This window comes from Neoarius graeffei, chromosome 22 (genome assembly GCF_027579695.1).
Source record: "Neoarius graeffei isolate fNeoGra1 chromosome 22, fNeoGra1.pri, whole genome shotgun sequence".
Taxonomy (NCBI): Eukaryota; Metazoa; Chordata; class Actinopteri; order Siluriformes; family Ariidae; genus Neoarius; species Neoarius graeffei.
Genome location: NC_083590.1, coordinates 13,201,626 through 13,225,725, shown reverse-complemented (window position 1 = coordinate 13,225,725; position 24,100 = coordinate 13,201,626). Strand labels below are relative to the sequence as shown.

Sequence of the window (24,100 nt, the reverse complement as noted above, 5' to 3'; positions counted from 1 at the left end):
TTTTGCTCTGTTGACGTCATGCCCGCTGGAAACGTCTGATCTGAGAGTGCTTTCTTCTGTTCTGCATTTCTGGCGGTTGTTTAGGGAAGATTTGTTGATCTGCAGATTGTTTTGAGGTTTTAATCAGCATAAAATTCGCAACGCGTTTGCATGGCAACCTCTTTATCAAAACAACAACATCCGGTACCAGAGCAGGAGGACGCGGGTTTGTTTACCATCTCTACGGTTCCTCTTTTTTTTTCCTTCCCCCTTTTTTTTTTGAATAGTTAGGGAACTCGAGAAAATCTCTTCCTGTTCCGACAATTAATATTATTGTAATTGTAGGAGGTTTCCATAGGAAACATGGTTACACAGTGATACAATATTGTGATTAACAACAATAATAATAAATTTCATAAATAAAAATGCTCATCTCTGTCACTGATAATATTTTTACTTCTCTCTCTCTTTCTCATTTCTAATGTATGCACCAGAGAAAGAGAGACTGCTGACCCCTGTGACCTTTGACTCGAGTCCTGTTGACCTCACCGATGGAGGTCACGGGATCCGGCCCTCTCTGGACCTCCAGGGTTCGTCTCTACGGACAGATGCCCTGCAGGACGAAGACGTGGCGGAGGAAGAGGTTCTGCGCAGGAGGCTGAAGTACTTCTTCATGAGCCCGTGTGATAAATACCACGCCAAGGGCCGCAAACCGTACAAGCTGGTGCTGCAGCTGCTGAAGATCATCATCGTCACTGTACAGGTGTCGGCACGTGCCTTGACACACCTGAGCTGTTTTTAAAATACACGTACACACGGAATTGAATTTTTATTCTCCTTATATTTGTGTATGTTTTGTTTCCTTATAATGGCAGAATGACCGTTTGATTTGGCTCGCTCTCTATCAACCTGCTCTGCTACTGTTTCAGGAGACTAGCATGATGTGATGCGGTAGTTGCTATGGTTACAGCTTGGATGGTGTTCGATCACTGTCACTGTACAAATCAGTGGCAGAGCTCCATCATTTATATCAGCAAATATTCATCTTCGTAAAGTCCACTTTCTCAAGTCCATGCATTTTAAACTTCATTTAAATACTATTTTGTGCTTTTGCATGATCAGCGATTTTAAAAAATGTTGCTTCGTGCATGTGCTCGCCTTTTAGATGGCGTGCTCATGGCCTCGTTTAGCTCCATCTGCTTGTTAGAAGGAGAACTGAAGGCAAATTTTTTATTATCAAAATTCTATTTATCTCATTAAATATCAGAATGCATTTTTGATCGCTATTTTGTCGCTGCTATAGCAAGTTATGAGTGTTTGAAATATGATCTGTAATCTATCAGTCCATATGTCAAAGCAACGGCCGTAAACGAGATTCGTTGAGACCTGTGCGAGACATCGTAGGACGGAAGTAAAACTTACAGTGGAAATCAGTGACCAACATCTGCCAACGTTGTCAAAAGACGCACGCGCCCTCTTTCGAATGCTGATGTAATCAAGCTGGAAGTTTTGTTTGTTTTGGTAGCGATCGGGAAAGTTTGGAAAAAGTAGGCAGTAATCATCATTTAAACTTTTTTTTTAGTGCGATATTTCGTTTGGAAAACAGTTTTCAAAACTGCAGCATTGACACCTGGCTGACACTAAACGTTTCGGAGTCTCGCACAAGTCTCGTGAAGATCATGCGGATAAGCGACGCCTGCCGTGGACCAAACGAACTAAATTCAACACGGCTAAAAATCAGATAGGCCGATAAGTATAATATTTAATTGCAATTAGTTGCCAATACGAGTCACGATATAAGGTTACTAAAACCAAAAACGGAATTGAATAACACGTTAATTAAGAAATAAAGCAAGTTTAAAATTGACTTCAGTTCTCCTTTAAGATGTCAGACTCATCACTGCACCTAGTGGGAAAAAATATGAACTGTAACAAGTTCTAATAGAGGTTTGTTGGGGCAGGAATCACGCTGCCCCATACTCAGCGCACTATGACTTGTTTTCTGTTGACTAAGAGCAGAAGACAGGACGTTTAATGACACGGTTACCAAATTGGGCTACTTCATGACCACTGAGAGCTTGTTTCATAGCAAATAATTAGAATTAAACCTTATACATTTCCACAAAATGCCAGTATGTAAGTACAGACAGTGTGTCTGTGATGAACAGGACATTTCTGTTGGAAGATATGTTGCGAAGATTGAGAGGAAGAAAGGAGGGATCATGAAGTGGGAGGCCTCCGTGAATCAGAAATGCGTACGCCGCAGAGTGACTTTTTGTGTCCCTAAACCAGGGCTGAGGAAAAGAAGGAAGACGTGTCTTTCTAATGCCTAAATCTTTTGGAGTAGTTTCAGGTCTTTGTGTGGGGTTTTGAGCTTGAAATTTAGCTAAAACCTGGCAACCCTGTTTACTGCGATCAGGTTTACGGAGTTCATCTCACACACTACAATGAGAAAAACACTCAAGGTGGAATGACATTTCGGCGTGATCTGCTAGACTATACGCTATGATCTTGACTGCTGATTACATGTTTCAAAAATTCACTAGACCGTAGTCTTTAGCATAAATCAATAGGCTCTCGGCTTGCATTTTGTTTCAGGCTATGTCATAGCGGAGCACAGCTCCATACTTAAGAGAATGTGGTAATGCATAGACCGGATCTCTGATGGCTTTTGCGACTGTATGAGCCGACGTACGCTGTCCTGCCACCAAAAAAAAAAAGGGTCGCGCACTCTAATATTTTATTGGATTGCCTTTAGCTTTGATTACAGCATGCATTCACCATGGCATTGTTTCGATAAACTTGTCCAACGTCACAACATTTATTTCAGTCCAGAGTTGTGTTAATTTCTCACTGAGATCTTGTGTTGACGATGTGAGAGTCAAACCACTCTGTAAATCCTTCTCCAGCACATCCCAAAGACTCTCAGTGGGGTTCAGTTCAAGACTCTGTGGTGTGTGAAAATGCTTCCTGAACCACTCTTTCACAATCCGAGCCTTTATTTTATCCCCGTGCCATCAGGGAATGAAAAAATCCATTGATGTGATGATAACCTGGTCATTCAGGTCATCAGCTGACTTCGTTTTAACGTTGCTGAGTCTCGACCTGCCCAACTGAATCGACCCCAGATCATCACACTGCCTCCAGAGGCTTGTACACGATGCATGATTAATGCATCGCTTCATATGCTTCCCTTCTCCTGATTAGTCTTATTAACAAGTGGTTTTCTTATGGACGCACAGCTGTTTAGTCCCAATCCTGTGAGTTCTCACCGCACTGTGAGTGTAGAAATGATCTTACTTTCATTATTAAATATGACCATGAGTTCTACTGTCAATTTATTTTTCCTTTTTTAACAGTATGTCTTCACCAAGTGTTTGTGATCTCTGATCACAGTCAGTCAAGATTTTTTCCAACCACATTTTTTCCATGAAGTTGACCGCTCATCACTATCCTTCCAGGTTTTAATAATGTGTTCGTCAGGTCTTAACCCAATTCCAGTCATTTCAGCAGACTCCGTCATTAATTTGGCCGAAAATTTGACTTTCTGAAACACAGTAACCTCTTTTCCACAAGCGGGGGATACTACGTCTTCCGACATGCTTGTTTAAGAAATGAGAAGCTACTCACTGCATCAGTTCAGGTTAAAATAATTGTTGCAGCTGAAACACATTAATGACTGCAGTAATTATCCAATCAAAGGGTCTTAAATACAGTATTTGCTTATTTAAATCCAAACGGCAGCTTTTTTTCTTTTGGCCAGGCAGTGTACATGCACCACTACAGCGAACCTGATCATAAGTTCAAGGCAACGTATCTCAAACACTTGACCACCAGACAGTGAGATTTGTTTCTTTATTTACATAAGATAGATGAATTTTTAATCCAGCACTTATTTTTAATTTGCATTTTAAAAATGAACATAGGATTATTTACTGACACATTTTACGGAAAATATTCACGACAGTTTCGTATAAAATGAGTTAAAACAGTTTTATTAGTCCACTAATAAAACTATTTGGACAGTTGATAACTGTAACCAGATGACAGTTTGAAATATCAAGATTGTAGCTCTAACCATCAGAGCTCAGATGCTGCGTTTGGTTGAGGAGTTTCAGTTTTTCGGTAGGTTTTCTTTCCTGAAGGTTTTTATCCTCCTGTTTTTTTTTCATAACAGGAAACGTACAGTATCTTTCCATTGTATGCTTTTTTTTTTTTTACCTGAGTGATTTCTTACTCTACACACTCCTGTAAACATAATTATTGTACAGTTCAGCAGCAATTACGAGCGTCTTTCCCTAGTTGTAGATAATCTAAACCTACTGCAGATCAATCTTAATTAGTTGTTATATGTGATGATATTGGACGGTAACTATATAGTAGTGATGTAAAGTGAAAGTGCTGGTTCACTGCTGTCCCCCAGGCACCCAGCAGAGTCACACCGTAATAAATGTCATGGTGTTGTTTCTGGCGCATGGCATGCAGCGTCAAAGAAAGGAATGAATACGTATCGTGACTGTGATGCATCTCTCATTATTGGTCTCACAATAATGTCACAAGACAATGCAGTGATTTTATTGATGTGAAATACACGACACGACACAATTTGATAATTCATTCATGGTGCTGTAATATTATTATTCTATTCATGTTGATTTTGCTCATACACTGCTCTGTTCAAACATTACAATCTACGGACATGAGGAGCTGCTACAAATAATTTCTTCCACTGTGGAGCCATGTGACGCATCCATCCATCCATTATCTGTAGCTGCTTATCCTGTCCTACAGGGTCACAGGCAAGATGGAGCCCATCCCAGCTGACTATAGGCAAGAGGCGGGGTTCACTCTGGACAAGTCGCCAGGTTATCGCAGGGCTGACACACAGAGACAACCAATCATTCACATTCACACCTATGGTCAATTTAGAGCCACCAATTATCCGAAGCTGCATGTCTTTGGACTGTGGGGGAAACCGGAGCACCCAGAGGAAACCCACACAGACATGGGGAGAACATGCAAACTCCACACAGAAAGGCCCTCGCTGGCTGCTGGGCTCAAACCCAGGACCTTCTCTGCTGTGAGGCGACAGTGCTAACCACTACACCACCGTGCTGCCCATGTGACACATACAGTGGTGCTTGAAAGTTTGTGAACCCTTTGGAATTTTCTATATTTTTGCATAAATATGACCTAAAACATCATCAGATTTTCACACAAGTCTTAAAAGTAGATAAAGAGAACCCAGTTAAACAAATGAGACAAAAATATTATACTTGGTCATTTATTTATTGAGGAAAATGATCCAATATTACAGATCGGTGAGTGGCAAAAGTATGTGAACCTCTAGGATTAGCAGTTAATTTGAAGGTAAATTAGAGTCAGGTGTTTTCAATCAATGGGATGACAATCAGGTGTGAGTGGGCACCCTGTTTTATTTAAAGAACAGGGATCTATCAAAGTCTGATCTTCACAACACATGTTTGTGGAAGTGTATCATAGCACAAACAAAGGAGATTTCTGAGGACCTCAGAAAAAGCGTTGTTGATGCTCATCAGGCTGGAAAAGGTTACAAAACCATCTCTAAAGAGTTTGGACTCCACCAATCCACAGTCAGACAGATTGTGTACAAATGGAGGAAATTCAAGACCATTGTTACCCTCCTCAGGAGTGGTCAACCAACAAAGATCACTCCAAGAGCAAGGCGTGTAATAGTCGGAGAGGTCACAAAGGACCCCAGGGTAACTTCTAATCAACTGAAGGCCTCTCTCACATTGGCTAATGTTAATGTTCATGAGTCCACCATCAGGAGAACACTGAACAACAATGATGTGCATGGCAAGGTTGCAAGGAGAAAGCCACTGCTCTCCAAAAAGAACATTGCTGCTCATCTGCAGTTTGCTGAAGATTGTGTGGACAAGCCAGAAGGCTATTGGAAAAATGTTTTGTGGACGGATGAGACCAAAATAGAACTTTTTGGTTTAAATGAGAAGCGTTATGTTTGGAGAAAGGAAAACACTGCATTCCAGCATAAGAACCTTATCCCATCTGTGAAACATGGTGGTGGTAGTATCATGGTTTGGTTCTGTTTTGCTGCATCTGGGCCAGGACGGCTTGCCATCATTGATGGAACAATGAATTCTGAATTATACCAGTGAATTCTAAAGGAAAATGTCAGGACATCTGTCCATGAACTGAATCTCAAGAGAAGGTGGGTCATGTAGCAAGACAACGACCCTAAGCACACAAGTCGTTCTACCAAAGAATGGTTAAAGAAGAATACAGTTAATGTTTTGGAATGGCCAAGTCAAAGTCCTGACCTTAATCCAATGGAAATGTTATGGAAGGACCTGAAGCGAGCAGTTCATGTGAGGAAACCCACCAACATCCCAGAGTTGAAGCTATTCTGTACAGAGGAATGGGCTAAAATTCCTCCAAGCCGGTGTGCAGGACTGATCAACAGTTACCGCAAACATTTAGTTGCAGTTATTGCTGCACAAGGGGGTCACACCAGATACTGAAAGCAAAGGGTCACATACTTTTGCCACTCACAGATCTGTAATATTGGATCATTTTCCTCAATAAATAAATGACCAAGTATAATATTTTTATCTCATTTGTTTAACTGGGTTCTCTTTATCTACTTTTAGGACTTGTGTGAAAATCTGATGATGTTTTAGGTCATATTTATGCAGAAATATAGAAAATTCTAAAGGGTTCACAAACTTTCAAGCACCACTGTATGAACCTGAAAAAGTGTGAAATGCAAAATGCTCTTCAGTCTAAAATCTTTCTCTCTCTCTCTCTCTCTCTCTCTCTCTCTCTCTCTCTCTCTCTCTCTGTCTGTCTGTATCTCTCTCTGTCGGTCTGTCTGTCTGTCTCTCTCTCTCTCTGTGTCTCTCTCTGTCCTGTGTGTTTGTCTGTCTCTCTGTGTGTTTGTCTCTCTGTCCTGTGTGTTTGTCTGTCTCTCTCTCTCTCTCTCTCTCTCTCTCTCTCTCTCTGTGTCTGTCTGTGTGTGTCTGTCTCTGTGTCTCTCTCTCTGTCTGTCTGTGTGTCTGTCTGTGTGTGTGTGTCTGTCTCTGTGTCTCTCTCTCTCTCTCTCTCTCTCTCTCTCTCTGTAGTTGGTGCTGTTTGGTTTGAGTAATCAGATGGTGGTGATGTTTAAGGATGAGAACACAGACTCGTTCAGGCATCTCTTCCTGCAGGACTATCAGGATGGCACAGACGGGTTCGCCTTACACACGCAGAACGACGTGTATCAGCACATCAACTACACCATAGAGCAGGTACACACACACTTTTTATTATTTCTTTTTCTTATTTTTCCTCCATTTTTAGTTTCATTTTGAAGAACAAGCACATCAACGCAGAAAGTTTAATGGCTTGGAGCACATACAACATCATTCTTAACCAACACTTCAATCTCATTAAAGCCTTTCAAGTTTTTCAAGTCTAGGTCATACAAAGAATTTTCCCGACACCCAATTATTTTTGTTTAGTGGACCAAAAGATACTGAAGTCAAATCACGACTTCCAATTTTATAAGTTAAAAAAAGAACAATTAATTAATTTATCTCCATGTGGCCCTAAATTCTCTATTTTTTTCCTGCTTCACCACGACCCAATTCAGGATGCTACGTCATGCATCACGTGATGGGCTTTCCCCGTTCACGCAAGGCATTGTGGGATACACATTTGAAACAGGAGAGAAAAATGGAGCACGTGTGTGTGCGAATGAAACGTGAAAGACCGACTACAGTAATGGAAAGCGAGAAGAAATATGTTATTTACCAGCTGGGAGGTCCGTATGGTGAAATACTGTGACCGAGGTCTTGAAAGTACTGAGCGAGGCCCTCTGGGCCGAGGTCAGTATTCAAGGCCGAGGTCACGGTATTTCACCATACGGACCGACCTTAAGCTGGTAAATAATATATTTATTTTTTTCTTTACCAAATTCTAACAGAAAACGAGAGCGCCCGAAAGGGAAAACCGAGCCGAGCCGCCATTTTGAATCCTCATTCACGGCTGTAATGCAAATGGCTTCCTCCTCGGGATACAAGTGCACTTCCATGGCAGGAAAAAAACTACATTTTGCCGCCTATGTAGTCCCCTATTTATACAAAATTGAGTCATTCAGGATTCAGCCATGTTTTTGCTCGGCGTTAGCAACAGTTACAGGGTTTTAGCTTTCTCCTGAAATGTTTTCTTTTATTTCTTCTTCCTCAGTGTAGTAAAACTCGCTTTTGCTGTGAAGACTGTCATCGCTATCCATGCTGTAAAATTAATGTTATTCTCCTGAGAAATGCGAAAATAAATGTTGACAAAAATCGCTACGATGTTTGTTGTTGTGAACGAGTGAGTCACGGACCCGCTTGCCAGCCAATCAGAGCGCAGGATTTGATGGAAACTGGACCACGAAAGAAAAAGACGTTATGTTATATATGAAGGAAAGGAAATGCAGGACCAAACTAATAAATATGGGCGGTCAGCGAGCACCTCGGTGTGATCAGCTGTTCATTTAGCGACAGAATGATGGAACTGTCAGTGCACGCTCAAAGGTAAACCTTCACATGCATGCACACACGGACTTCCTCTGTCTGCTTGACCGCGCAAAGCGAGCGAGTTCATGCACATTATTTGCTTTAATCCCCTCAAATTAAATAACTTTCCAGCCACAGAATGGCCTGATATTTTGTGAGATATTACAGAAATAAGCATATATCACAATGACCACATTTCAGAGGGAACTAAATTTCACCGACTTTATGAAATTGAAAGGCCGTCTCGCTTTAATAATTTTTTCATCAGTCGGAAGTCCACTCCTCATTCTTCGGATTTCACATGAAAAGGTCCTGTAGTTACAGTCGTGAGCCTGTAGATGGCGCAGGAGGCAGTGTATAATCGCTACAAAACGTCTTTTCTTTTGCATTATCTCTTCACCTCACAGATCTGACAGTGACACATGAGACGCGATGTAACGCTCTGTCAGAGTACTCTGTAAGAAGAAAATTTGACAAGGATGATTTAATAAACACGTGTGTACGAGTAGTTCTGCGAAATAAAGTGATACACGATGCACATCATGGAAATACAAAGTAGTATGATAAATATAACACTTAATGGCTTCCTGTAGTGTGATCCAGGCTGCGTGATTTACTCTCAGCATGCAGGATTGTGATTTTTATACGCATGGCATGTGATTGGTGACCTTGAGAGGGTTATGCATGATTTTAGGTCGTTCCACTTCCTGCAAGTCCTGTGGCAAAGAGTGATTAAATTTAGCGGAGGTGAATAAAGCGATAATGAAACACATTTTTTCATCTCTCTCTGTCTCTGTGTCTGTCTCTTTCTCTGTCTCTTGGTCAGTATCTGACTCTTCCTCAGAAGGCAGTGGGCCGCTACGCGTACGTGTTGGGGTCGGAAGTGAACGGTAGCGCCCTCTCTCTGTGTCAGTACTACTATAAGAAGGGCAGCATCGACCCGGTCAACGACACCTTCAATATCGACCCTCACGTCATTACCGGTAATCCTCCTGCCTCTCATTTCCTCTCTCCATGTGTGTATGAGGAGACGAGCGAACGTTCCTGTGCTATATGCAACGTACTGTAAATGTTTATTTTTAATACAGAGCTCTGTGTGTGTGTGTGTGTGTGTGTGTGTGTTAGACAGAGGCCACAATAGCATTCTTCCTCTCAGAATTAGCATTGTTCATTACCTCCACCAAGGAGGTTATGTTTTCAGTGCAGTTAGTTTGTTTGTCTGACTGTAAGCAGGATTGTGCAAAAACTACTGACCTAATTTCCATGAAACTTGGTGGAAGGGTGTGGCCTGGGCTGAGGAAGAAGCCATTTATAGATAGATGGATGGATGGATGGATGGATGGGACTGTCAATGACAGTGTAGCTCACTTCGGCCCCGTCTAGTCCAGAAGGAATGATCTAAAGTGGGCCACCTTGCGCAATAAATGTTGCAAGCTATATACACTATATACAAGCTATATATGGAAGCGATATCCACCCTAGGAATACCAACCTATTTTCTAGAAAGAATCCAAGACGGCGAGGAATTCACTGAGAAGAAGCAATTTTTGTTGAGCTGCTCATTAAGGCTTAATTAGCCCATAACTTCATTATCCCCTGCTGGCTGAAAGGCCCGAAGGGGGATTATGTCGTGGCGATGTCCATCTGTCCGTCCTAGGAAGGGTGCTCATCTTCTGAAATCAACTCCTCTCATGGTTTTTGGAGGAATTTCACGAAACTTGGCAGGATTCTTTTTAAATGTCGATAGTACGCATATTGTAATTTCATTAACTTGGGTCACATTTGACCAGAGTTACAGCCCTTGATTAACAAATTTATAATTTGACAATTTCATGAAGGTGTGTTTTCCTTCCGATATCAACTCCTCTCACAATCTTTAGACAAATTTCTTGAAACTTGGCATAAGGCCTTGTTATATGACGGTAATACGCATAATGCAATTGAATTTTGTTTGTGAAACTTTTTCCCCAGAGTTTTGACCCTTGATTAAATAATTTGTACTTTGACAATTTTGTGAGGGTGTACGTTTTAGTGAAATCAACTCCTCTCATAATTTATGGAGGAATTTCACTAAACCTGGCCAGGGCTTTGAACTGGAATTTTTTTCCTATTGGTTCGTTCCGAACAGAAACGGAATTTTAACGTTTCCGGTTTTGGGTTCCACCATTAAATAGACGTTCCCGAACCGGTTAGGACAAAAAAATTTCGTTCCCGGAACGGTTAATTACGTTCCCTGTCAGCTGTTTAACAAATGGCTATAAAATTATGTCTCTGTCTCATCCAGCTTAAGCCAAATGTAGGCTAATTCTATTACAACCTTCATTAAATAAGACAAGAAATAATTCAAAACAATTATTATTTCAAATGTTGGCGATTTGGATTCTCAGTATGTCTTCCCATCTACACAAACAGAAAAAGTGCCAAAAATGAAAGATAATTCGTTTAGTGTGTTACCAAAGGCTAGTCAGGCCCTATGCTACCGCATGACGTCACCGCGCCGCGATATTTTGTTAGGCGCCATATTGGAAGTACACATCTATGCAAGTACATACATTCATAACAAACTACAGCTGAAATGTAGCCAGGGCCGGTTCTGCCCTAATCTGGACCCGGGTGCAACATCGCGCAACCCCCCCCCCCCCCCCCCCCCCCCCCCCCAAAAAAAAAAAAAAAAAAACACCAGTCTAAATCAGGACAACCATCACATAACTATAACTATAAACATTTTATATAAACTATTTTAACTAAATGGGCTATAATAAATAAGCCTGCAGGCAGCCACGGCGGGCTGCCTCAGAAAAGTAACCATTTGTCCTACCTTAAAACTCGTTTTGCATTTTCTGCCTCCTTTTTTGTATTTTCGACCCTGCGTTTATTTTCTTTCCTTTTCTGAAAACCCGATTTGTGTCCAGACATTTTGTTCTGCTACCAACGAACTAACTCGTCAGGTCTCAGCTCTCGAGCCCGCGATGATTCCCGTGGGAAGGGCAACAACTGATACATTTTTACAAACAGCCATTAAACAGCCAATAGGGAGGTTGCATCGTTCAGGCTCTTCTTTGCTCAGACACTCAGTAATGCACTTACTCACTAGCAGTCCACCTTCCCGCTCTCTCTATTCAATCAGTGAACGTCACACAGGAAGTGAACCCCAGCGGGTCATAGAAACTTGCGCAGGAGAAGAATGACTATTTGTAGGCTACAGAAACTTTGAGGAACGAAATAAAAACCGGTATTAACCGGTTACCATTATTTTTAATAAGCGTTTCTGTTCCGGAACATAAAAAATAATAAAGTTTCTGGTTTCGTTTCTGTTCCATGTGAAATAGAAAAAGTTCCCGGTTTTCGTTTTCGTTCCTTGAACCGGTTCAAAGCCCTGAACCTGGCAGAAGGCTTTGTTATATGACAGTTATACGAAGATTGAAATTTCATTTAATTTGAGCAAATTTTCCCAGAGTCCTGCCCTTGATTATTAACAAACTTGTACTTTGGCAATTTCATCAAGGTGTGCTTGCTTTCTGAAATCAACTTCCCTCACAATTTTTATCCCCCGCTCGCCAAAAGGCCCAATGGGGGATTATGTCGTGGCGATGTCCATCCATCTGTCCATCCTGGGAAGGGTACTCACCTTCTGAAATGAACTCCTCTCACAATTTTTGGAGGAATTTCATGAAACTTTACAGGATTCTTTGTTATATGTAGCTAATATATATATTGCAATTTAATTTAATTCAGCCGCATTTTACCAGAGTTATGGTGTAGTTGCCAGCGGGGGATATTGTGCTCTCAGAGCACTCTTGTTAATAATTGTAATGAAGCAAATCTGGGTATGAGTTCTAGGTACCCCTAACTTCATGCCAGAAAGAATCAAAATCGGTGGAGACTTGAGGGAGAAGAAGCGATTTGTGTGAAAACTGCTCATTAGGGATTGATTAATTACTCCATATCTTCATTATTAATTGCAGTTATGCAAATTTGACTAGAAGCTATATGCACCCCAGGCAGACCTACCTTCCTGCCAAAAAGAATAAAAATCGGTGAAGAACTGTGAGAGAAGAAGCCATTTTCATGGAATGTGAACGACGATGATCGACAACACATGATGGCATAAACTCATCGCCTGTCGGCCGGATGAGCTAATAATAATAAGTTGAACTTGTATAGCACCTTTCTCATACCCAAGGTCACTTTACAATTATGAAAAAAGAAAAAAAAAGGCCACCAAAAGAGGGTCAGGATGTACGGTAACTCCAGTGGCGTAGCTGCCCAATATCCAACCAGAAGGCACACGAGGATATGTTCCAAACCACCTGTACAGCCACCACAATGCCACTGGGTAACATCACTCAGAACACTGTACCATGGATCCACAAAGCGAGTACAGAGGCACTGCTGCACAGAGCGCTGGACAACCATGATGTTAAAGGGAGCACCGAGCTCACTGCAGTCCATAGTGAGCAGAACACGCATCACCTATGGTGGACCAAGGCCTGAGGATACCGACGCCCAAAACTGGGTCTGGAGCTACACCACAACCAGTGGACAAAACATTCAAACAAAACAAACATCAAACCATACAAACACTTTTGAAAGAAAAACAAGGTGGGGGGGGAAGAGAAAAATAAAAAGCTCAGAATAATAAGAAGCAGCAGCCAAAACACGCACAGCGTACTCTCAACCAGAAACGGAAAACCAAATTTGGAGCGGATCCGAGTCACAGGGCGGATCCAGGAATTAATTTTCACTTTCAGTCGTGCTGTGAGACGGCATTTGCTGTACATCTTACAATCCAATAGATGGCAGTAAAGCTCAATAGTGTGCGGAAAAACACAGCCAATGTAGAAATACGATTACTTTTATATCACAACCCAGATTCACAGGGACCAGTAACTCTCTGGGATACACACGTACACATGTAGGAACATGATTCTAATCATTTTGGAAATATATCCAGACATGTAAAGTGGTTGCAGTTGCAGATTTGCACATCATAGAAGAGTCGATTATCGTCCTTGAGCTTTCCAAGCGCCTTTCTAGTTAATCACCTGTTAATAGAATTGAAAATTTTAAACTGAATACTGTAGAACAAAATGCTCATGATCTGTTTTGTGGCATACATGCAGGAGGTTTGCAGTTCTGTCATTCAGTCCCCCCCCCCATTTCTTCCAGACTGTATAGGTGTCGATCCTCCCACAGACCCTTCAGCTCCTCTCCCTGAACACTACAAGGACTTCACTCTAAAATTCCACAAGTAGGAATCAATACAGTCCTTTCAGATGATTTGTGCATGATTTAACTAAAGAAAGCTTAGAACACCGTGTCTTGTGCTGTTAGAGGAAAATAATCAACGACGGGGTGGTGTGATGAAGAGGAGTTACTGTTACCACCTTTAAAGTTGATTATTTTCTCATAGCAGCACATCCTGAAGCATGTTCTTTCCCCTTACATCAAGGTAATTTGCCAACAGTTACAATTTCATGACAAAGAAATTTCACGACATTGTACTTTTTATCCATTTATAGTTACAGTTAATGTTATGGAATGACTGTGAAACAGGTTAGTTCTTGTTCTCACTTGTGTTACAGCAGCTGCGTTCCATCAATAAAAAGAGATTAGAACGAGTGCATTAATATAAACCTGTATGACTGTCGAAGCTGCTGTTTTTATAATTAAAATTAATGAATCAGAATCAAGTATTATACAGTGTTGTGATTGAATATTACAACCCCGATTCCAAAAAAGTTGGGACAAAGTACAAATTGTAAATAAAAACGGAATGCAATAATTTACAAATCTCAAGAACTGATATTGTATTCACAATAGAACATAGACAACATATCAAATGTCGAAAGTGAGACATTTTGAAATTTCATGCCAAATATTGGCTCATTTGAAATTTCATGACAGCAACACATCTCAAAAAAGTTGGGACAGGGTCAATAAGAGGCTGGAAAAGTTAAAGGTACAAAAAAGGAACAGCTGGAGGACCAGATTGCAACTCATTAGGTCAATTGGCAATAGGTTATTAACATGACTGGGTATAAAAAGAGCATCTTGGAGTGGCAGCGGCTCTCAGAAGCAAAGATGGGAAGAGGATCACCAATCCCCCTAATTCTGCGCCGACAAATAGTGGAGCAATATCAGAAAGGAGTTCGACAGTGTAAAATTGCAAAGAGTTTGAACATATCATCATCTACAGTGCATAATATCATCAAAAGATTCAGAGAATCTGGAAGAATCTCTGTGTGTAAGGGTCAAGGCCGGAAAACCATACTGGGTGCCCGTGATCTTCGGGCCCTTAGACAGCACTGCATCACATACAGGCATGCTTCTGTATTGGAAATCACAAAATGGGCTCAGGAATATTTCCAGAGAACATTATCTGTGAACACAATTCACCGTGCCATCCGCCGTTGCCAGCTAAAACTCTATAGTTCAAAGAAGAAGCCGTATCTAAACATGATCCAGAAGGGCAGACGTCTTCTCTGGGCCAAGGCTCATTTAAAATGGACTGTGGCAAAGTGGAAAACTGTTCTGTGGTCAGACGAATCAAAATTTGAAGTTCTTTATGGAAATCAGGGACGCCGTGTCATTCGGACTAAAGAGGAGAAGGACGACCCGAGTTGTTATCAGCGCTCAGTTCAGAAGCCTGCATCTCTGATGGTATGGGGTCGCATTAGTGCGTGTGGCATGGGCAGCTTACACATCTGGAAAGACACCATCAATGGTGAAAGGTATATCCAGGTTCTAGAGCAACATATGCTCCCATCCAGACGACGTCTCTTTCAGGGAAGACCTTGCATTTTCCAACATGACAATGCCAAACCACATACTGCATCAATTACAGCATCATGGCTGCATAGAAGAAGGGTCCGGGTACTGAACTGGCCAGCCTGCAGTCCAGATCTTTCACCCATAGAAAACATTTGGTGCATCATAAAACGGAAGACACGACAAAAAAGACCTAAGACTGTTGAGCAACTAGAATCCTACATTAGACAAGAATGGGTTAACATTCCTATCCCTAAACTTGAGCAACTTGTCTCCTCAGTCCCCAGACGTTTACAGACTGTTGTAAAGAGAAAAGGGGATGTCTCACAGTGGGAAACATGGCCTTGTCCCAACTTTTTTGAGATGTGGTGTTGTCATGAAATTTAAAATCACCAAATGTTTCTCTTTAAATGATATATTTTCTCAGTTTAAACATTTGATATGCCATCTATGTTCTATTCTGAATAAAATATGGAATTTTGAAACTTTTACATCATTGCATTCCGTTTTTATTTACAATTTGTACTTTGTCCCAACTTTTTTGGCATCGGGATTGTAGTAATTCTTTGGATTTATATAAGCATGAATACAGGTCGTCATCCTCTCTCTCCGTCCTTTCCTCTTCCTGTAGGCTGATCAACGTGACCATCAAATTCAAACTCAAGGCTATAAACATCCAGACGATCATCAACAATGAGCTTCCCGACTGCTACACCTTCTCCATCACTGTAAGCCCTGACTCCACAAACATCTCCCCTAAACTTGAGCTCTGAGGGAGCTGTTTCTGGAGGGTTCTACTGTTACTAACATCTCATCTCATTATCTCTAGCCGCTTTATCCTGTTCTACAGGGTCGCAGGCAAGCTGGAGCCTATCCCAGCTGGCTACGGGTGAAAGGCGGGGTACACCCTGGACAAGTCACTAGGTCATCACAGGGCTGACACATAGACACAGACAACCATTCACACTCACATTCACACCTACGCTCAATTTAGAGTCACCAGTTAACCTAACCTGCATGTCTTTGGACTGTGGGGGAAACCGGAGCACCCGGAGGAAACCCACGCGGACACGGGGAGAACATGCAAACTCCGCACAGAAAGGCCCTCGCCGGCCATGGGGCTCGAACCCGGACCTTCTTGCTGTGAGGCGACAGCGCTAACCATTACACCACCGTGCCGCCTGTTACTAACATTGTTAAGCATAAATTAAAGTGAATTGAGATACTGGAAATTTAAGATATCTAATTCTAACTAAGGGTTCTCATTTATTAAAGTGAGACGGCCTTTCGATTTCATAAAATTGGTAACAGTTCCATCTGAAATGTGGTCATTGTGAAATATATACACACACACACATACATATGTGTGTGTGTGTGTATATGTGTTATTTATCAGCTGGGAGGTCCGTATCTTGAAATACCGTGACCGAGGTCTTGAAAGTACTGAGCGAGGCCCTCTGGGTCAAGGTCAGTATTCAAGGCCGAGGTCACGATATTTCACCATACGGACCGACCTTAAACTGGTAAATAATATATTTATTTTTTTCTTTACCAAATTCTAACAGAAAACGAGAGCGCCCGAAAGGGAAACTTGAGGCGAGCCGCCATTTTGAATCCTCATTCACGGCTGTAATGCAAATGGTTTCCTCCTCAGTATACAAGTGCACTTCCATGGCAGGAAAAAACTACATTTTGCTGCCTATGTAGTCCCCTATTTATACAAAATTGAGTCATTCAGGATTCAGCCATGTTTTTGCTCGGCATTAGCAACAGTTAGAGGTTTTTAGCTTTCTCCTGAAATGTTTTCTTTTATTTCTTCTTCCTCGGGGTAGTAAAACTCGCTTTCGCTGTGAAGACTGTCGTTATCGCTATCCATGCTGTAAAATTAATGCTATTCTCCTGAGAAATGCTGGCAAAAATTTATAAGACTTTTGATAATCTTATAAATAAATCTTATAAAAAAAAGATAATTGTTGACAAAAAAATGCTACTATGTTTGTTGTTCTTTGTATGACCTACACTTGAAAAACCTGAAAGGCAGTTTACTTTTAATCTGGACACGAACAATCAGGAGTTTTCTCAGGAGTTTGTTCATGAAATGTAGTGTTCATGAAAGTGAGTTTTCTTGAGGGGGTGAAAAAAATGTTCCCATCTGACGTTTCTCTCTAAATTTACTTATATCTCAACTCATTAATGTTAATGTGAACCTTGATAAATGAGTGAGTTTCTATACGGATTACACGGTCAAGTTCAGTTCACATATGCCGCTTTTCCACTACCAACGCGGCTGAGTTGGGCTGAGCCGTGCCGTGCTGAGTTGGGCTGAGTCGAGCTGAGCGGGGCTGTTGGAGTTGCATTTCGACTACAACCGTGCTGAACCATGCTGGCTGGAAGTGGGTGGACACATTGGGTGGAGTTAGCGAAAGTGGGTGGACGTCACGTGATGTTGTTAAGCAGCGCAAACAGTGACATCAGTGACCTTTTAAGCGGTAGTCTCATGACCCGGATAGTAAACAATAAACATGGAGGACATGGAGTCGTTAGTGTTGCTGGTCTTGGTGCTGTGGCTTGTTGTCACCGACAACGCCAACAGATACTGGCAAGAGCGTATAGATGAGGCGAGGCACATAAGGCTTCAGAAATTCTCGTAATTCGTATTTCTTCTTCTTCCGGGTTTACGGTGTTTACAGATCCCAGCGTGCTTGCGGGGCGTGTGTGGGCATGTGAGGACACTCCTCCTCACCAATCAGTGCACAGGGGAGTGTCTCCTCACGCCCCTAGCCCCACTCGGCTCGGTTTGGCTCGCTTCAGCCCCACTCCAAAACCGTGCGAGTTTTGGGAGCTGAGCAGGGCTGAAGCGAGCTGAGTCGCGCCGCTCTAAGGTAGTCGAAACGCGAGCTGTGTCGGGCTGAAGTGAGCTGAAAAAGGGTAGTGGAAAAGGGCCATTATTTACTTCCAACCCACACACTGATTTAACGATAATTGTGTGAAACCCAGTCATTTCAGATTAATGACTTGACAGAAACCTGTAAATGAAAACAGATAAGACTAGCTGTTTAATCAGGACAAAAATATTGGCACCACGGTAAAGGAGGAAGCACTGGCATGTGTCTGTTGTAGCTGATGCGCTGCAGTGGCCGAGCTGCATTATTGGAAGATTTAGCACACACTGCACTGAGGAGACTCTCTTTCAGCTTTTAGTCTCCATTTTATCATTTCTCTGTGAGCTTTTTGCCTTTTATGGAATTTTAGAGGCGTGGCTAAATGTAAATATAGGGGGAAGCCATGGCTTTATGGTTTAGAGAAGCAGCTTTGGGATCAAAAGGTTGCCAGTTTGAGGCCCTGGACCAGCAGGAATGGCTGAAGTGCCCTTGCGCAAGGCACCTAACCCCCAACTGCTCCCCAGGCTGCTCTGGGTATGCTGTATATCACTCTGGATAAGAGTGTCTGCTAAATGCCTGTAATGTAGTGTAATGGAAATGCTGTGAATGTGTTTGATAATTCATATGACTTGGACTTATTGGAGTACAAAAGCGAAGTAACCGAGTGGAACATTTATGGAAAGATTAATAAATGAGGCTGGGCGCATAAAGCTAGTTAGTCATGCAAATGAAATGTCATCTCGATCATGCTCTGTGTGGAGCTGGATGAAGTGAAATCATTTGAATTTAAGAGGAAGTGAAGAAATAATAAAAGTAAAAACCTTGGCATAAAATAATAATTGACGCACAATTTCTGTTGTTTGAATCAACCATTATTCGCCAAAGGTGAAGTGAATATCCGTGAATAATAACTGAGATGAAGTTGAAGTCAATATTCACTGAGCCTGAGGTGGATAATTGTTTTAGTATAAATACACAGGTAATTATTTAAAAAAAATGATTTCAAACTTCAAAAGCAGTATGTAAATATAATAACTTTGTGGCACAGACTTGTCACTTATCTACACTGAGTCACATAAAATCCTTTTGTTTTGAAATCGATAAAATAAATCACACTTCCACCTTCCCTTTGAATAGTTTTAGACCAAACTTCAGAGCATCTTTGGTGCTTTTAGGAACAGCATTTTCTTTCATCATTTGTACACTACCGTTCAAAAGTTTGGGGTCACTTTGAAATGTCCTTATTTTTGAAAGGAAAGCACTGTTCTTTTCAATGAAGATCACTTTAAACTAATCAGAAATCCACTCTATACATTGCTAATGTGGTAAATGACTATTCTAGCTGCAAATGTCTGGTTTTTGGTGCAATATCTGCATAGGTGTATAGAGGCCCATTTCCAGCAACTCTCACTCCAGTGTTCTAATGGTACAATGTGTTTGCTCATTGCCTCAGAAGGCTAATGGAGGATTAGAAAACCCTTGTACAATCATGTTAGCACAGCTGAAAACAGTTGAGCTCTTTAGAGAAGCTATAAAACTGACCTTCCTTTGAGCAGATTGAGTTTCTGGAGCATCACATTTGTGGGGTCGATTAAATGCTCAAAATGGCCAGAAAAATGTCTTGACTATATTTTCTATTCATTTTACAACTTATGGTGGGAAATAAAAGTGTGACTTTTCATGGAAAACACAAATATGTCTGGGTGACCCCAAACTTTTGAATGGTAGTGTAATTTTTCCTCACTTACTGTGACGAAGCGATCGGCCGCCATTTTGTCGAGTCGCTCGAGGTGATTCTCAAGAAATAGTCTAAATCTGTCGACCAATCAGCGCTCACGATTTTCTATAATCATCTCTGTATTTATACTAAATATTTATTAATCACTATTTCATATCTATTATCATATATAATGCTTTAATGTCTCATCTCTTATAGTACATTTGTTTAATATCACTGCGTCAGCCCAGTCATTTTGAGTCATCTGAGACAAGCTATATTCCAGCTAAAAGTGTGAAACCTCTGAACATTTAACATTCTAGTGATGAAAGTGTCAGTTTCTTTTAACTGTAAATGATCCAAATAAAATATGTCGGGGGTTTTCCATCACTGGTTCACCTGCACATCTGGATGCCTGTCAAACGTGTGTGTGTGTGTGTGTGTTTTCTCTCAGATCCTCTTTGATAACAGAGCCCACAGTGGGAAAATGAAGCTCAGTCTGTATAACCAGGCCGTCATCAGAGTGTGCAAGGATCCCAGTGTGTCTGGACACAGTAAGATTACACACCAACACACTCTTGCCTTGTAAAAACACGTGTAGGTTTGGTAAAAAAAAAAAAAACCCTGCGCACGTTCTGGATGGAATGAATTTGTGATTTGCCAAACAGGAAGTCGGCCATTTTGAAAGGAGAGAGAGAGAGAGATAATGAAAGGCAATTTTTTTTCTTTTCTTTTTACTTTAACAAAAATTTTTCCGGGCATCATGAAATTTGGATCAGAGCATCATGAACAGTCCAAACAAATGTTATTTCTAAGATTTTTATGCCAGTGGTGTCGGTGACTTCCAGTCTTCCTCCATTGCTAAGGAAAAAGTGCTTGGCCCCCTTAATCGCTGCTTGTAGTGTCACATTTCGTATTTCTGGGTTTGTTTGTTTGTTTTTTAGCCATCTTGTTCTGATTACATTATTTTTAACACTTTTCTTGGAAACTCTTTGAGATCTGAACCTGTCAGAACATATGTTAGTAAATCTGAGTCTCAGTGTAAGACTCCTCTCTCTCTCTCTGTCTTTCTGTCTGTCTGTCTGTCCGTCTGTTAGAGGAGAACTACATGCGGGTGGCGTTTGACATGTTGGTGGCAGTGGTGTGTGGCCTCTCACTGGCGCTGTGTGGACGATCCATACTCCGAGGAATCATCCTGCAAAATGTATGGAGGGGGGAAGAATGGATGGAGGGAAAGGTGTAGTGAAGGAGAGACGGGCAGAAATGGATGGCGGGATGATGAGATTTATCGACCTACAGTGGATATAAAAAGTCTACACGCCCCGTTAAAATGATCGGTTTTTCTGATGTAAAAAAATGAGACAACAATAAATAATTTCAAAACTTTTCCCACCTTTAATGTGACCTATAACCTGTACAATTCAATTGAAAAACAAACAAATCTGTTGGGGGGTAAAAAAAAAAGTACAATAAGCTGGTTGTGTAAGTATGCACACCCTTAAACTATACATGTAGTACACAACCAGTCTCATCTCATTATCTCTAGCCGCTTTATCCTTCTACAGGGTCGCAGGCAAGCTGGAGCCTATCCCAGCTGACTGCGGGCAAAAGGCGGGGTACACCCTGGACAAGTCGCCAGGTCATCACAGGGCTGACGCATAGACACAGACAACCATTCACACTCACATTCACACCTACGGTCAATTTAGAGTCACCAGTTAACCTAACCTGCATGTCTTTGGACTGTGGGGGAAACCGGAGCACCCGGAGGAAACCCACACGGACACGGGGAGAACATGCAAACTCCACACAGAAAGGCCCTCGCCGGCCCCGGGGCTCGAACCCGGACCTTCTTGCTGTGAGGCGACAGCGCTAACCACTACACCACCGTGCCGCCCTACGCAACCAGTACTTTCCATAACTTCCTGCAGCTCCTTCAGTGTTGCTGTAGGCCTCTCGGCAGCCTCCCTGACCAGTTTTCGTCTCGTCTGTTCATCAATTTTGGAGGGACGTCCAGTTCTCGGTAATGTCACTGTCGTCCCATATTTCCTCCACTTCTTGATGACGGTCTTCACTGTGCTCCATGGTATATCTAATGCTGTGAAAATGTTTTTGTACCCTTCTCCTGACTGATCCCTTTCAACAATGAGATCCCTTTGATGCTTTGTAAGCTCTCTGTGAACCCTGGCTTTTGCTGGAGGATGCAACTGAGTAAATGTCTGAACTTCATTTGGGGTTAATCAGAGTCATTTTTAATTGATGGTAGGTGTGAACCCAAAAAGACTGAATGCTGTAATTAAATCAAAAGTTGCTTCAAGAAAGTATTAGTTTAAGGGTGTGCACACTTATGCAACCAGCTTATTGTATGTTTTTTTTTTTTCCCCCAAACAGATTTGTTTGTTTTTTAATTGAATTGTACAGGTTACAGGTCACATTAAAGGTGGGAAAAGTTTTGAAATTATTTTATCGTGGTCTCATTTTTTTTTTTACATCAGAAAAACCTATCATTTTGACGGGGTGTGTACACTTTTATATCCACTGTACTATAGAGAGATAAGTGAAGGGATGGATGGAGAGAGGAAATGGTGGATGAAGAGAAGGATGAGTAAGGGGCGGGGTGGCAGGGATGGTGTTGTGGATTATTGGAGATGGATGGGCTGAGTACTGAGGAGAGAAATGGATTTTTGGATGGAGTAATGGGATGGGAAGTGGAGGAAGAAGTTAATAGAATGACAACGAATAGATGGATGCAGTGTAAAAATGTGCTTTATGATCTGCTTGTGTGTGTGTGTGTAGGAGTTTGTGCGCTTCTTCAGGCAGTCTCTGAACCGGGGTGTGTGTTGGGGAGACCGAATGGAGTTCATTAACGGCTGGTATTTACTCATCATCATCAGCGACGTTCTCACCATCATCGCCTCCTTCATCAAGATCGGCATTGAGACCAAGGTACGTACACACGCGCGCACAGTTTCCTTACGCGCATTTTGAGCAAGAGGAGTTGGGGAGCTGAGCCATTATTAGATTGTCAGTAACAGTGACACCCAGTGTTCAAAACTGGAACTGCAGTTAATCAACATTTGTTTTTATTTGTTCGTTTGTTTAAAAATGATTAGGTTGCAGTGTCTTGTTAGGAATTTCACATTAGCCAGACACAGAGTAATTGTGTGTGCATGTGTGGTACTGTAGAATCTGGCGTCCTATGATGTGTGTGGGATCCTGATGGGCACGTCCACGCTGCTGGTGTGGGTGGGAGTGATCCGCTACCTCAGCTTCTTCCAGAAATACAACGTAAGTTTCAGAAACGTACAGGTGAAACAGGAACAGGTAGTCTTGGGAATTAACACACAACCAGCGCTACACCACTGTCTACTGTACTGTGTGTGTGTGTGTGTGTGTGTGTGCGAGCGCAGATCCTGATCGTGACCCTGAGAGCTGCATTCCCAAATGTCATCCGCTTCTGCTGCTGCGCTGCTGTCATCTATATGGGCTACTGCTTCTGCGGCTGGATCGTCCTGGGACCCTACCACGCTAAAGTAACACACAATATACCGCACTAACACACGCACAGTACGCACATGAACACTACCACTATAAAGTAATAAAACATACGCGCACACTCTATGCAACACTAAAGTAACACATGTAATATCATGTTAAAGTAGCACAAATACACACACTCATACACAGTATACCAAACTAAAATAACACGCACGCAAACACAGAACCACTCTAAAGTAAAAATAAACACACACACACACACACTAAACAGCACTAAAGTAGCACACACATTATATCATGTTAAAGTAACACAAATACACATGCATACACACACAGAACACTAAAGTAAGGGCCTCTGCATGCTCTTGCGACAAGGCTTTCGCAGATAGCTTTTTGCAGACAGTTGTAATTTATCGTTGAGCGGGGAGTAATAGGCGTGCGCGATGTTATTCACCGCCACAACGCAAGGGGGCGCGAAGTCGCGAAATCACTAGGAGTAGTTGGTGGGTGTGGTTAGTGGAGTGTTTATCCTCCGGTTACTTATAATGACTAGAACTGGAGTCGTATAGATGTCCGTACTTCCTCACTTCCTCGATCAACCGCTCTTCGTGCTGCTCCATCTTCACTCGTGTTTTTAAAAATGGCAGTCGTGAAAACAAACCAAACCGGGAAAGTAGGGAAGCGGAAGTGTGTGTACAACGGATGTAGAGTGG

At 41.9% G+C, this 24,100-nt stretch overlaps 1 protein-coding gene across 1 annotated transcript in view; it reads left to right on the top strand.

The window, feature by feature from the left end:
• Positions 1–24,100, top strand: part of mcoln1b (mucolipin TRP cation channel 1b) — a 28,082-nt gene continuing 3,982 nt past the window's right edge. Inside the window, exons 1-11 of the mRNA XM_060904404.1 lie at positions 1–205; positions 474–742; positions 7,101–7,265; positions 9,346–9,502; positions 13,689–13,770; positions 15,922–16,018; positions 20,344–20,443; positions 20,987–21,093; positions 22,686–22,835; positions 23,076–23,177; positions 23,300–23,422. Of these exons, the coding sequence (XP_060760387.1) occupies positions 151–205; positions 474–742; positions 7,101–7,265; positions 9,346–9,502; positions 13,689–13,770; positions 15,922–16,018; positions 20,344–20,443; positions 20,987–21,093; positions 22,686–22,835; positions 23,076–23,177; positions 23,300–23,422 (1,407 nt within the window). The 5' untranslated portion in view covers positions 1–150. The remainder of the gene's footprint in view (positions 206–473; positions 743–7,100; positions 7,266–9,345; positions 9,503–13,688; positions 13,771–15,921; positions 16,019–20,343; positions 20,444–20,986; positions 21,094–22,685; positions 22,836–23,075; positions 23,178–23,299; positions 23,423–24,100) is intronic.